Below are 14,451 nucleotides of genomic sequence, written 5' to 3'. Positions count from 1 at the left end.
CTCATTGAACGTACTAATTTATTATCTATTTAGAATTTACGTTATTAATACAAGGATGAATAAAATTAAGTTATCGTATAGGTATGTATTTCATAGTTATTTATTTTATTTTCCGACGGCGTGTTGGTACAACTTAACATTTTGTATTCGGCAAGATAACATGCACATTCGGTTGAATTATATATATATATATATAAATATTTTTATACATATATTTAAATGCAATTAAAATTCTCTTGGATAACCCGATAATGATGGAAGACAAGTTAACTCTGGTGCCTAAAAAAAATATACTTTTTATGCCTTCTAAATGAATCATGTTTTAATAAAATTCATATTACTGTCGCACGCACCACATTTTGAAATGGTAAATCCGAAAACTAAAATGCCTTTTTTAATATGAAAAAATACTTTTGAAGTACTCATCATTATATCAAATTCAATAAATATATAAAATACAAATAATCTTTTCACAATTGAACAAATTTTGTATACATTTATAAATAATTATCATTTAATAAACGAGACTTTGTTTATAAATTGTCTAAATCTCAGTCGAACTGTGTACACGGCCCAAGACTCGTTCAAATATTTATGACCGCTTAAAATTTTCATTACATAATTTTTCTACCAAATTTTTAATAACAAAAAATATAATAAATGAGCTGCTCAAAACGAATCGTTTTTGAAATAATACTTAGGAAAGCGAAATAAAGCTTTTTCTAGGAAATATTTCAAGTTAATGCACTTGTATCGTAGGTAATACTTTTCTTTTAGAATATCTTGGTCATGATATTAAATAATTTAGATAAAACAACAGTATAGTAATTAATCGCCGTCATTTAGAGAATATCCGTAACGTAATGCACGAAAATTAAAATTATATTAAAATTGCAGATTACATAAAAAAAGCTTACATTTCAGATTTGCGCAGGAAGCACATTTCTTTCATTAAACGTTTCTCAAAATAACAAACTATATACTCAGAAATGTTTTTGTTCAAAGTTTCAAGCGGATCTTTATGAACAATTTCACAAAATATAAAAGGTGTAATGTCGAAGCCAAAAAACATGAAATACATTTTTTGGTAAATTTCAAATTTAAAAATTTGCTCTTGTACCTTCTTTATTTCATTCGTTGAAGGAACTGAAAAATGTCTTATTAAAAGTTGAACGTAATAAAAATTTGTAATAAAAGATTCTACCGTCTTGAACAAATAATAAATAGATAAGCGATTCGACACCATACTCTTAATATTCTCCCGATTCATTATGATAAAATAATAAATCGCTCATAATTCAGTCAATGTGTCGATAGATGCGCGTATTATTGTCTTGGAACTGCAACTGCCGAATGCAGGCTTACTACTGCCGATGCCTGTACCTTCGATGCTTGAAATAATTTCATCGCGAAGCGCCACGAGAACGCGACGATCCTGTCGATTTTGAGGAGGCGCTACTTGTAAACCTTGCTCGATGTCATCAAGCGCCTCGTCCAGTCGACTGGAATCGAGCTTTGCCTTGGCACGCGCGTAATACGCTTCATACGAATGCGGCCTGATTTTCAGAGCTTCATCCGCAAGCTCAATCGCCTCTTCGCATTCCTGAAAAAAATCAGAAAGTTAACTCGGCTTTTCAACCAAATGGCAAGGAAGAAAGTAAGAAAAGAGGTTTAAAAAGATTCACCTCCATCTTGCGCTTGCATCTGCTGAGATTCAAGAGGAAATTGAGCTTGAGCTGAGTGAAGGACTGCATGTGCGCCATCATGTGATTCTGATCCTCGTGCTCAGGAATTTGACTGAGCTCGGGCGTGGTGGGGAATTTCCTGAGCGCGTACGAGTATCTGTAAGATGCCTCCTTGAGACGAGCCTTCCTGTAAAGCACGTTGCCATCCTCGAGCAACTTGTTCAGCAAAATTAGAAGAATGTCTGGCTTGCCAGCAGCCATGGCCCAAGTGGCGGGCCCGAGTTTCGCTCCCCTGCGCAGAAAGCACTGCACCACCGGAATGTTGCGACAGCCGATCGCCCGGTCCAACGGACGCATGCCGTGCAGATCGACGTGCTCAATCGCCGCGCCTCGCTCTAGCAGCAATTGCACCAGTTTTGGGTTACCCTGAAAATAGAATTGACATTGATCGTCCTGTCCTGTCCAATAGAGAAGTAATAAGTTAGCATCGATCGCGATAGTCGACGTACGTACCTGAAACGCGGCTAAATCCAGAGGCGTTCGTCCAGTCTTATCGCAAGTATTAACGTCGGCAGCCCGGTCAATGAGACACTGTGCCGCGTTGAGTCGGCCACGGACACAAGCCCAGGCAAGTGCTGTCATGCCTTCCTTGTCTGTATCTTCTAGAGCGGCTTCCTTGTCGAGTAATAAATCCACCAGATTCGTATGGCCTTCGGAAGCGGCGAGTGACAAAGCTGATCGTCCGACTGGGTCTTTCTGTTTGAGTAGATGCATCGTTGTTTCGAGATCTTCTTCGGTACTCATCGTCAATGATCCTATTAGGTGAATAGTAAATGAAGATCAACGGGCACTTGGATGAGCGTACGGAAAATTAGAATTATTAAAAAAGCAAAATGACAATATATACCTTGGAGGAGTCTTTCGGCGGTACCCCAGTGTCCTTCTCTGGCGGCGAGCATGAGCGCCGAGAATCCCTTAGCGTTGTGAACAGCAGGATTCGCACCTCTGGCAAGCAAAGCGGAAACTGTGGCAGTGGAGCCGTTCGCCGCAGCGATCGTCAATGCGGTCTCGCCCATCAAAGTATCCGGTTTGTCAACGACAACTTCGGACATGTCCAGCAAGTACTCCACAACGGATTCGTATCCCTGCGCTGCCGCGGCTACCACTGCTTGCTGTGCTGCCTCTTCTCTACTGACGTCGCTTGCCAGCGAGGACGCACTCGTCGCTTCATCTCCGGTTGCCGCTGCCGTCCAGTCGCAGGCTAGCAAGTAGCCGACCACTGACAGATGTCCGTGACGCGCAGCGTGAACTAGTGCGCATTGCCCCGCCATGTCTACGTGTCCCAAGGATGCCCCGGCAGCAGCCAACCTACCATCGCAGAGGTCAATGGTTAATTGCCACCTATAATGGTTAATCCCCACTCGAGCTTACTCATCCATGGGTATTCGTCGCTTACCTTCGCACCACGTCACAGTGGCCTCGAGCAGCAGCCAAAGTCAGAGCAGTGCAACCTTGACTATTCGTCAGCTCGACATCGGCTCCGAATTCGAGCAGAAGCGAGACCATTTCTGCGGAACCTTCATGAGCGTACATACACAGCGCTGGGGCACTTCCAAGATACTCGGTGATGAAATTCGGTGATGCTCCGGATAAAAGCAGCAGTCGGGAGACTTTGACATTTGGACTGTATACGTTGCGCAGTGTGCAAAGTGCCGAAGACACGCACTCCGACGACGATGCTAACCATGCGGCCTGCAAGTAAGAATCGCGCTTTTAAACTCGTTGTCGCGTCATAAGTTTTTCCAGATCTTTCAAGTTGCGAACCTGCAAGTCGCGCGATGGCCAGGCAGTTGTTGCACCTCGATAGACATGAGCTTTCAGAATATGATGTCCAAGCTCAAGAGCTTTTTCCCCGTCCAGCGGAGCTTGCAAACGGGACAGGCGAAACGCTATCGCAGCGTGGCCGAGGCGCAGATCACAGAGAAACTTGGTCGATTCGCCTTCGTCTCTCCTCATCAACCATTCCCTGAACGATGGATGAAAGAACATGTACGTGTTGTCCAGCCGCTTCACCAGAAAGCCGGAGAGCATCTGTAAGTTACATTTGAACTTGATATTAGCCATAACGACATTAACACGATAAAATAGTCAAGTAGCTTAAACGTGTGACCGAGGTGCTTCGTAACTTACAGCCAGTCCTTTTTAGCAGCAAAACAATTCAAAAAACATTGACATTTGAAAAGTCTTGTTTGACGACGTCATCCTGAGTTTTACATACCTTGAATCTCTGTAAGAAATCATCCCAAGAAACGACGATGCCGTTATTCAGTGAATTCGCGGAATAGAATATTTCTGGCAAAGTTAATGGATAGAGCGCTGCAAGACATACTCCGAGTATTGGTTGAACTTTATCGAAGGATGTTGCCGTTGGAAACCTCAGATTAAAATGCAGTAAATAGATTTGCGCAAGAGATACGGGCAAGACCTGTAAAACATAATCGATCATATTTTGATGATTGCGGATGACCCATTGGCAATCCACAGATCCAACAATGGACAAGATACGAACCTTGTAACTGGCAGATTTGGCAACTAAATGTCCACTTTCGAGTAGATCGAGCGTGAGTTTGGCAAAGAGAAAGCTGCCGTTGGCGAGGGACAAAAGATGCGTAGCGAATCTAGTCTGGTTTGCAGAGCCCAACGTCTCGGCTTTACCATTGACCACCGCCGTGACGTTTGCTTGAATCACAGGGCTCTGAGTCAGCCTATAGCCAATGTAGTCAGCTAGGTCTTTGGTGACATTGACGCCAGCTGCCTCGTTGGCGTTCTTGTCGAGGCATATCCTCGTATAGGGCAACTGTTTGGTGCACTCGTACAGCTGGCTACGTACCGTCACCACGAGCTTCAACCAACTAGGGAAACTTGGCGCGTGTCGAGTGAGGAAGGAGGCTATCGTGTCGCCTCGATCGGGTCTATGGTATTCAGCTTCGCATACAGCGTCGATCAATATTACCTATTGCGAACATAGTTATGAGAGTCACAACTTAAATGGGCGTGTGAGGTTGACGGTGAAAATAACGCACCATGTTGGTCTCGGGCAGTCGTCCAGCTTTACGAAGACTAAATAGAGGCTCAATAATACCTCGGTGAAGGGCAAGATCGGGATCGACGGTACATTCTTTTTCCGACAGAGATCCTTGCATGTGGGGCTCGGAGAGTAAGTATTCGCGGTATGAGGAGAGCTGAGGTGCTTGACATAGTTGGGCTGCTAGGGAATGGATGAGATCGGGAACAAGACACGTGCTGTTGTTGTCGGCTTGGCAAAAGTGATATGCAACTACGTGCGACGCTAGTTCGCGAATCTGCAATTCCGATTAGAGCTTTTATTGTATTGTGGCTATGTGATAGTTGTTATTATTATTTTGTGAATTTTATTATGTTGTGAAATCAGTTAAAAATTGAAATCATAACAAACCTTGTCATTAGACTGCTGCACGTTAATATGGGACGAGCTGAAAGTCAATGAACTCTCTGGTCGTTCTTCATCGGCGTCGTGTTGAGAAGGCCGCTTGCGACCGAAGCAGCTATGGTCGACAAGCTGAAGTACAAGAGCAGTTTTACCTGTGCCTGGCGAACCAGAAATCAACGCGCCTGGACTTGAACCTTCGATCAGGTTTTTCAATTCTTGCAGCAACCAATGGCGTCCGGTAAACAGAGGATCGCTTTCGAGCAATGGCACCTCGAAGAACAGCGGCTTCAACGTTAGCTGTATGTGCTGCTGCATCAACCGAACTATATTTACAAGCAAGAGTTTTATTAATTCAAATAATTACAGTTTTTTTCATATAGGTCAGTAACTACAACTACAGTGATGTTCGATCATGATACAATGAGCTTTAAATTACTGCTGACCACTGATAAGGAATAGTGGTATTGTCTCGCTATCGACTCTCCTAAACTAAACTACTCTGTAATGACAATGAAAGTGTTAGCAATTTTAAGGCGCTATTGTGTAAAGAAAATAGGTCATTCTGTACAAGTTCGACAAATCCACTGGAGCTTAAAATATTTTTTGAAAGAAAGAACGTGACATTTATCTACTTTAATTATCCAAGATTTATAAATTACACATAATGACTGTGAAATTTGCCAATATGCATTTGACTTTCGAATACATACTCAAACGAAATCGTTCACGTTGCATCAACAAATTTATCTGAAGGATGCATAAGACGATGTGACGTGACAAATGATTATAAGCACCTCTGCGATGGCAATTTGGATATACGGTCAGCTTTCGCGTGAGACCAGCGCAGCGCCCGGTGAAATTTGCGGGATAATTTATCGATGAAATCTTTTATAGAGAGTAATTGAGAGAGCAGGGTAAACAAGATAAAGGGGGCCTAATTAAGAATTGATTCATGATTTAATTGAGGTAAATATCCGTCACACAATGGTTCAGCAATTCAATGGCTGCGTGTAATTTAAAGATTGGTATTGATAATTGAAAAATGAGGTAAGAGACACAATGATTTGTCGGAAATGGCGCATCGCGTAAGACATTGGCGATTGATTGAATGCAATCGGCAATGGAATTCGGGAATGGGTGCGATGCCAATTTAAATGTTTATGAAAATATTTATGAATCGGTGGAATAGAAGAAACCAGCGTAAGTATATGGATTCTTAATTGTTTGTTCATCACTCACTTTTCGAGTCTGCAAGAGATCCTTTGTAATTGGAGGTCCTGGCGGATCGCCTGAGGCAGGTGCGACGACTCTTGAAAGCGTCGTCAATTTGGCCCGGTTGCGAGGTTGTGACGGAATGTCTCCTGGAGGTCATGGGACTCGAACTGCCATTCGACAGTCCCGATACCGAGACCGACATTGACATCGACATGGACGTAGAGGCCGAAGTCGAGATGGACGCCAAGCTGCCAGCACTGTCGCAGTCCCTCGATTTTTTTCCTTTACCTTTGCCTGCAATTCACCAATTCAGCGGGTCTTCGGCACCTCGAACGAAATATAATGGTGCGACAGAAACGATACCTTTGGACTTGAGCGGACTGCGGATCGCAGCAGCTGCGATCTCAGCCTCGCTGGAAGTGCCGGTAAGGGTAGACACTGGGCTGGTATTACTCGATGCGTGAGTCCTGGCCTCGAGGCTAGCCAAACTGCAGACAGACGCGGCTGTTGCATCTTGCTGAGGCTGTGTAGAGGCTGGTCTTGAGGCAATCGGCAAATCGTTGATCACGTTACCCGAAGATGAGGCACGTTGCTGGCCGAGCAACAGACCCAAACGCATGTACAGATCGGAGCTACCGGACTTACGACCGCTGCTCTTCGCGGGCAACGCACCTTCGGTTAGCGTTTTCACGGGGACACCCTCGTCGTCTGTAAAATTTATAAATAATCGCACAGTCATTTACACGCTTACATTTACAAGTTTCGGATTATAAAGCAAATCATTTTTTATTTGTCGGTAGAAAAAATCGAAAACTGCATCAATCTATGAAACACTTTCAGACACTCTCTTGTGTTATTTCACACCAAACAGTACAACAATCTTTTTTCATTATTCGGCAAAGATTAAGAACACATAAAATTTATTAGCAAACCCTGAGCATTAGTTATGTAAATATTAATTTCTCAGCATCTCGTGAAAATTTTTAATCGCAGCACAAAACATTACGACAAGATTCTAATATCTTCCTTTTTTCAGTCATTATCTTCCATTTAAGAAAGCCTTATGAAATCCAAGCAAAATTGCTAAACTAATTGTCTCATTGGTGAAGGTTCGTAAAAATATACAACTAGTGTATAAATTAGTCAAAAAGAAAAATAAAAAAAGGCAAACACTGTTTTCTCAAAAAAGCTTAATACTTATTTGAGAGATCCAATCTCTACGAATAAATCCGGGCAAGCATCGATGAACCAAGCCGATCAGCACTGAAAGCGTTGTTTAATATTCGTAAAGTGAAGTACGTTACGAGAATTGAGTGCTGATTTGACAGAAGAATTGGGATAAGCAAGAAAACAAACAAGAAAAAAATTTTCAATGCTAAGGACGTTCTGCGTAAATAACAACGACAACAATTCTAGCAAAACAGTTCTCGGTAAAACTTGTTCCTGCCTGGCAGTTTATTGGACGAATCGATGAGTTGATTGAGACCGTCGTTGGCCGATCCCTGGCTATTGCTCCAGAGCGATCGGATCTTGCCAAGTACAGCGCCCGGCCACTGTGACTTTCCTTCCCAGGAAGTGGTCATCCAAGCTGCGCGTACACACGCGAATGCAAGCAAACAGGTTCTCTCTTTACACTTTGTATTTACAGTTTTTCCAAGCTTTTCCTTAACTATTGCCTAAACATTCGACTTTGGTATTGCATTGAAGAACTTGTATTGGAGATTCGTGGGTAATTACTCAAAGCAACTTTGTGTTTCGCTGCATTACTCAAGTTCATTGTACCCTACTTTCTATGTAGAATTACAATGAAAAGCTCACCCGATATTGCCGAGGGATTGTCCGACGTATTTTGTTCTGGCGCTTGTGTCTCGCGCTTTGACTGTCTCGACGCAAAGGGACTCCTCAAAGCTTTGGCATTTAAGAAGAACCTCCGACGCTGCGTGGGTGGTGTTGAACAACCTGAAGCATTGATAGGTGCCGCTAAACATTCATCGATAAAATATTAGATCTCGTGCTGTATTCCTTATACTTACTTTTGACCATTGCCTGAGCTTTCTGGCGTGAAAGTGCGGATTCAGGCAGTATAGGTGGTTTTCCTTTTGGACATTTGGCGACATCGTTCGATTCCTAAAAGAAAAATTAGACTCGTGGCTGGCAACGGTATGATGTCAAGTAGAAACGAAGAAACGAAAAGCGAATCTTATGTACCTGCGACTTTTGTACGACTGTCCTACTGCCGTTGAACTTGAGTCTTGGTCTGGGGCTACCGCAAAGCGAGTTGACGGTGGACGAGCTCTCGAGCCAGTCGAGGCACTGGCTGGCATTGAAGTAGTGGCCGTCACGGAAATTCGGCCGGCAGTCGGGCGCGTCGTCGTCCTCGTCGAACTCGTTGTCGAGGTGGCGACGGGCCTCCTGAGCGCAGAGCGGACATGCCTCGCTGCGAAACAAGCACGAGTAGCATCTCTCGTGGCCGCACGAGTCTATCAGTCTGCGCTTTTTGCCCTTATCAAATGGCATCTCGCACGATGGACACGATGAACCACCGTTTATTGCACCTGTTGATTCCACTAGCGCGCGTATATGTGCCAAATCTATAACCATAACAGCATTTCCCAAAGTCAAATCATTTCATATCATAATTAAACTTTGCGTTATCCGCTTCATTGTATTTAATTATTTTCTCTATTTCATTTATTTCATTGAAAATCGATCTTTTTACATTTCAGTGAATCACGTAAAGAATGTTCAAAATTTGAAAGCTATGGCTAATTCTGTCATCAAATATATCAAAGATTTTCAGTTGAAATTAAAAAATTTTTTTTTAAATTACGTTTCATGAAGTGTCTTAGAACAACATTCAACATCAAAAGCAATTGAAAAATTAATATCTAAATGAACACAAAAGAATCAAAATTACTGAAATCGCTCCGTAGCAGAAGATATACGTGATATATGTTGTGTAGGTCGCGATGCCTGAGATGCATACGCGAGCGATTTCGCTTATTAATTGGAAATTCCTTCAATTCCAAGTCTAATCATTTTGTAGTAAAAGCTAAAAGACACAAACGACATCGTTGTGTCGAAAAATATTGATTATGTTGAAAAATCAAGAGGTGTCGATATGAATGATACTGCAGTGACAAAATCTACAATGAGGAGAAAACGAAAGAGAAAACGCTCGGTGTGCTAGACGTGCTAAAATAAGTACAGAGCTATGTATATATGTATATATTTGTGGACCGTGTAGCGTAGCACTTAAAGCGAGAGCTAGCAGCGCCGCGTGTGGACGCGGCGAGAAACACAAGAAGCCAAAGCAAGAGCGACAAAGACAGCTGCTAGGGCTTGGCGCATTGGATAAACAAGGACAGTTTACAGCAGCGCTCGCAGAGAAGCCGGCAGCAGCCATCAAGCGTTGGCTGCGTTTGTGCGATCGCCACAGTCGTTTCGTTAGCGCCCAGAGTGAGAGTGTTTGACTGGTGCCGGTAGATTTTTTTTAGCAGTGCTCGACTTCGCGGGTACGCGTCTTCAAATGCCGCTCTGCGTTAAGTCTTAGTACAAAGTGTTCTTCTGAAATAGCGCCAGACGCGTAAGTATAACAAGTTTGTGTGGTTAGCCGGCGGCCGACGAGTGGACCATGGCGTCGCTGGACGGCACGGTTATGGTTTCACGCGCGCGTCGTCGCCCGGCCCGCTACTCGCCCGAGCTTACTACCGCCACCCCCTCGACTGCCGCCACTACCCCGCAACAGTCCGTTGCATCAGTTCTAACGGACATGCTCAACAATAACAACGGCGTCGGTTCGCTAATCGAGTCCACGCCACCCACAGCGCCGACCGAATTACGCCACGACCAACAGAACACCTTGATTACGGGCCCAAATCACGGCGATATGCCACCAACAACCAGGGGTCGTCCCCGACATGGCAAGTCCAAGAAAAAGAACAATAAGAAGCGTCATACATCGGTAGACGTTAATATACACAATTACACGAAGAGGCCGAGAGTTGCTAACGTCCTTCTTGAAAACGAGATGCTCATCGACGAGATCAGGACGCGGAAGGCACTTTGGCAGAGAACGCACGAACAGCATCATTCATCCACTCTTACTGCGCCACTTTGGGATGAAGTAGCAAAAATCCTTGATTCCACTTGTAAGTCCTGACAAATATTTATTCTCCACTGCATAGATGGTGCATTCTAAATCGCTTTATGCTCCTAGCAAAAAACCTTCGGTTTAATCAAAATCATCTATTTTTATTGCACGACAAGATAGGTCAGGTGTTCAGGTTTACATAATATATATAGGTAATTCGCGTGATAGTTATTGTTTTGATTTTGGTTGTTGACTTTATAGTATCAAATACACTTTTATCCCACGTTGTCTAAAAATATTGACAAAACGAATTTTATGAGTATTTTAGGAGTATTATTTTTTCGATATATTTATTTTTATTAAATGATGTCTAAAACATTATTAATCAATATTTATACGAAAAAATTGATTTTGAATTTCAAAATTATCAAAATGCATAATATACTTACTTACATCATTGTTTATTTGAAATATTTTATGATATAGTTTTGAACTAATAAGCCAGCTGCTAATATAGCATTATGAGAAATGTTTTTATCTAATTCTTTTATGAAGTCATAATATATGTCATATTACTTATCATATTCTTATTCCTAATTGGAACTAAGTCATAGTGCATATGTGAAGTAAAATATGTGTCAGACACTATATATTCAATGATTAAACCAAAAATAGGCAAAGCACATTTATCCCTGTCAATTCATAGAAATGTTAATCACTACATCAATGGAAAATAATTTAATAAAGAAGATTTTTACGTAAATCAGTAAAAAAAAGATTAATTTAATTAAAATTGATTTTTTTTCATACTCTTTGTAATATATATGGTTTAGTTCTTTTGTGTGTTACTGAATATGTTATAATTTATATATTACTTAATTTAAGTTAATTTAAAATGAAAAATATAGAAAATTATATCTGTTTTAGCGGACAATATACGGAGGAGGTGGAAAAGTCTCAAAGATCACTACAGAAGGGAATTGAAAAAGTCAATGACAGATGCTACTGCTCCACCTTCTGCTTGGCCTTATTATAAGAAAATGCGTTTTATGAAAAGTCAAATGTTTGTATCTCTTCGTCGAAAAAACGGTGAAGATCATCTTGAAATTCTAAGCGATGATGAAGAAGAAATAAATAATCAGTGGAATGGTCAAGGAGCACGAAAACAAGAATGTGGTTCTGATACGATTGATGGTTACGAAGTGTCAGATGAATACAATGAAATGGTGAAATTTGAACAGCATATGCAAACTCATGATGACATTGATGCTACTCAAGAAGATGAAGAAGAAGAGGATGACGAACGGCCTCAAGAGGAAGAGGAGCAAACTGAAGAGATGCAGGAAGAACAAGAACAGTCTGTAATACCACCAATGCAAGATGATAGACTTTCTACTATGCAACAGCAAACTGAAATGCCAGAATTAACTAGTATTGCCAATATACGCCAACAACCTGTTATTACGTCTGATATGAGAGCGACTGATTTGGTAGGTCTTCCGAATATAGTAACTACCACTGCCAGTTCTTTATCAAACAGACTGTCAGGTATACAGCAACGGGCTGCAGAAATTGTTCAACAATCAGAACGATTGTCTTCACTGCAGCAACAAGATGATATGAATGGGCATTTAGAAGACATGAACACAAGGCATAACACTTTGCAGGAACAACATGCTGAGATAAATAGTAGGATATCTGCCATTCAGAGAAATGCAGAAATAGCAGCAATTCAGCAACGAGCAAATATCTCAGCCATGCATGAGAGGGCTCAAATGTCAGTTCTACAACAGAGAGCTGAAATGCAGCAGAGAAATGGAGGTGTAGATAATGGTGTTGATAATTCGAATGTTTCACCTATTACTGGAGATGGTAGCATTTCTGATGACTATCACTTTTTCATGAGTTTGATGCCACACGTAAGGCATTTTACATCATTACAAAAACTCAAAGTAAGAAATAGAATACAACAGATCATTATTGAAGAAGCATCAAACTGCCAGTATGATCCTCTAGCAAATTAATCAGAAGAGGTTAATCTGTTTTTTTTTTATTTTTATACATTTGTGTATTGTCATGCAAATGTATTTGTTCTTAAAAAATTATGAATGCGTTGTTAAAGTGAATTTCAATACCAAAGTGATATATGCATTCAAATGTATAATTCTGTATATTATTAGAAATATTATATAATTTATATATGTAAAAATCTAAATAGTTTTGTTGTCATGAAAAGTATATAGGGTTAGATATATAATAGGTAATTATAACTACTCTGTAGGAATCAAAGCGTTATAAGTTATAAGTTTAATATACTTAACATACATTCTTATGATAAAATCTATTTTATTATAACTTTTCTATTCAAACAAATTATGCCACATTCTTTATATAATTAAAATAATGTATTTTATATTGAAAAACTGTATTAAAAGCTTTGAAGAACTATAAAACACGTTAACCAAGCAATCACACTAGTGCAGTGACAAAAAGTTTCTAATAGTTATATGGATCTAAAAAATTTAAAGTTTACTACTATGGAAGATACATAATAATAAAAATAACTAATTACTATCTTTGATTGCACCTACCATTAATGAACTATTTTGTTTATGATAAAAAAAATTATTTTTTCCTAAGAACACCAAGGAACTTTACTTTCACTATTACATTACTATTGAAAATAATAATAATTAACACTCAAGGTAATAATGATTGGTCAACTTCAGAAAAATTTCGAAACTAAAGTAGAAAAAGGAAATATATATTCGGTGAATGACATATTGTTCTGCATTGTTCTATGGTATCCAACCACAAGTAAAAAAGTAAAGTTTAAAAGTTTTTAAGTTTATTATGAATTCTTCGCTGTATGTGTGCATTAATATTACATGTTAAACAAACCAAATAGTTGTTTAAATGCGTGACTCGATACTTTTAAAAATATTTTGTATGTTTAATATTTCTAAGAACTTTTTATTATTTGTAAACTTGTAATGAATGAAAACGTTTACATACTGTATATATGTGCTCTTATTCATAAGTTTTTTACCTCGTAACTTGAGAATATAAGCGTTAAATTTGATTGGAGTTATTATTTGGCCTGAATAATACGAGTGCTGGCACTAGTGAAAACAGATTATAAAGAAATTTCCATTCGAATAATTATTGAGGGATTCAATATGTAAAAAATTATTTTCGTCTATACCTTTGTAGAATATAAAAATTCCAACACTACGAATTGTTAAAAATGTAATTTAAATCAATTCGAGTAACTCTCACGGTTGTATTAACACATTGAAAAAGTTATCAGTCTAAAATTAAGAATAGGAAAATAATATAGATTGGCTTATACAGAAGAAAGGCTAAACAAACGATGCATGAGAAGAGTAGAGGGTTCACAATTCAAAACAGTATACGCGAAGTAATTAGAGAGGAGAGGAAGAGGCAAATCCGGTCTCCCTTGCCCTGACCTTATCCGGCTGACGCGTCGATGGGTTCACACGTCAAGTGCACCAGTCGCTTTGCTCGACTTTATACCGTAATACCAATAGGTCAATGTACCGAGTTTCAATCTTTACGCATTGGCTTCGATCTCATTTGCCCAAGCCATGGCTTGTACTTTATGCTTTTTGGCAAATATATACATTGAAATATGCGTTACTATTAATTGATTCATTGTATTTCGTCCGACGTTTTTATCGATTCATTGACTGCTTATCATCATGTTACTGGTGATCTGCTTTGTGAATTGTACAAATATGATTTTACATTGCTGTAGATGATTTGGTTTTCTCAATCTTTGTAAAAAATACGTGTATAAGTCAATTTAATGTGTTTACTTGTCTTGTATTACATTTTACCATAGATCATATATGTCAGTTTTAATTTCCTAAAGTTATGTATCTCCCTTGACTGTGTTGGAAAATTAAAAAATAAAAACAATGCGAAAGCCAATGTTCATTAAATTTGAAAGAAGTCAGTTTTATTTC

General features: G+C 39.9%; 2 protein-coding genes across 3 annotated transcripts in view; one reads left to right on the top strand and one right to left on the bottom strand.

The window, feature by feature from the left end:
- Positions 1–99: 99 nt before the first annotated feature.
- Positions 100–14,451, bottom strand: part of LOC131667444 (protein TANC2) — a 29,251-nt gene continuing 14,899 nt past the window's right edge. The window contains exons 2-17 of the mRNA XM_058940858.1: positions 8,578–8,960; positions 8,403–8,496; positions 8,188–8,328; positions 7,817–7,957; positions 6,733–7,077; positions 6,394–6,663; positions 5,161–5,477; positions 4,769–5,047; positions 4,255–4,698; positions 3,964–4,170; positions 3,510–3,776; positions 3,142–3,437; positions 2,593–3,053; positions 2,199–2,500; positions 1,686–2,111; positions 100–1,603 (exon numbers count right to left, since the gene is read on the bottom strand). Coding sequence (XP_058796841.1) covers positions 1,292–1,603; positions 1,686–2,111; positions 2,199–2,500; positions 2,593–3,053; positions 3,142–3,437; positions 3,510–3,776; positions 3,964–4,170; positions 4,255–4,698; positions 4,769–5,047; positions 5,161–5,477; positions 6,394–6,663; positions 6,733–7,077; positions 7,817–7,957; positions 8,188–8,328; positions 8,403–8,496; positions 8,578–8,960 — 4,685 coding nt within the window. The 3' untranslated portion in view covers positions 100–1,291. The remainder of the gene's footprint in view (positions 1,604–1,685; positions 2,112–2,198; positions 2,501–2,592; positions 3,054–3,141; positions 3,438–3,509; positions 3,777–3,963; positions 4,171–4,254; positions 4,699–4,768; positions 5,048–5,160; positions 5,478–6,393; positions 6,664–6,732; positions 7,078–7,816; positions 7,958–8,187; positions 8,329–8,402; positions 8,497–8,577; positions 8,961–14,451) is intronic.
- Positions 9,810–14,399, top strand: LOC131667445 (probable E3 ubiquitin-protein ligase bre1). Of its 2 annotated transcripts, XM_058940860.1 has the most exons (3): positions 9,810–9,955; positions 10,197–10,520; positions 11,390–14,399. In XM_058940860.1, the coding sequence occupies exons 2-3, from the start codon at positions 10,259–10,261 to the stop codon at positions 12,484–12,486; spliced, it is 1,359 nt and encodes a 452-aa protein (XP_058796843.1). In that variant the 5' UTR covers positions 9,810–9,955; positions 10,197–10,258; the 3' UTR covers positions 12,487–14,399. The 2 variants fall into 2 exon arrangements, with proteins under 2 accessions (XP_058796843.1, XP_058796842.1); XM_058940859.1 differs by having other exon boundaries at positions 9,810–10,520.

Source organism: Phymastichus coffea, unplaced genomic scaffold, assembly GCF_024137745.1.
Source record: "Phymastichus coffea isolate CEN01 unplaced genomic scaffold, Cenicafe_Pcof_1.1 PCOF00066, whole genome shotgun sequence".
Taxonomy (NCBI): domain Eukaryota; kingdom Metazoa; phylum Arthropoda; class Insecta; order Hymenoptera; family Eulophidae; genus Phymastichus; species Phymastichus coffea.
This window is presented reverse-complemented; position numbering and strand designations above follow the sequence as displayed.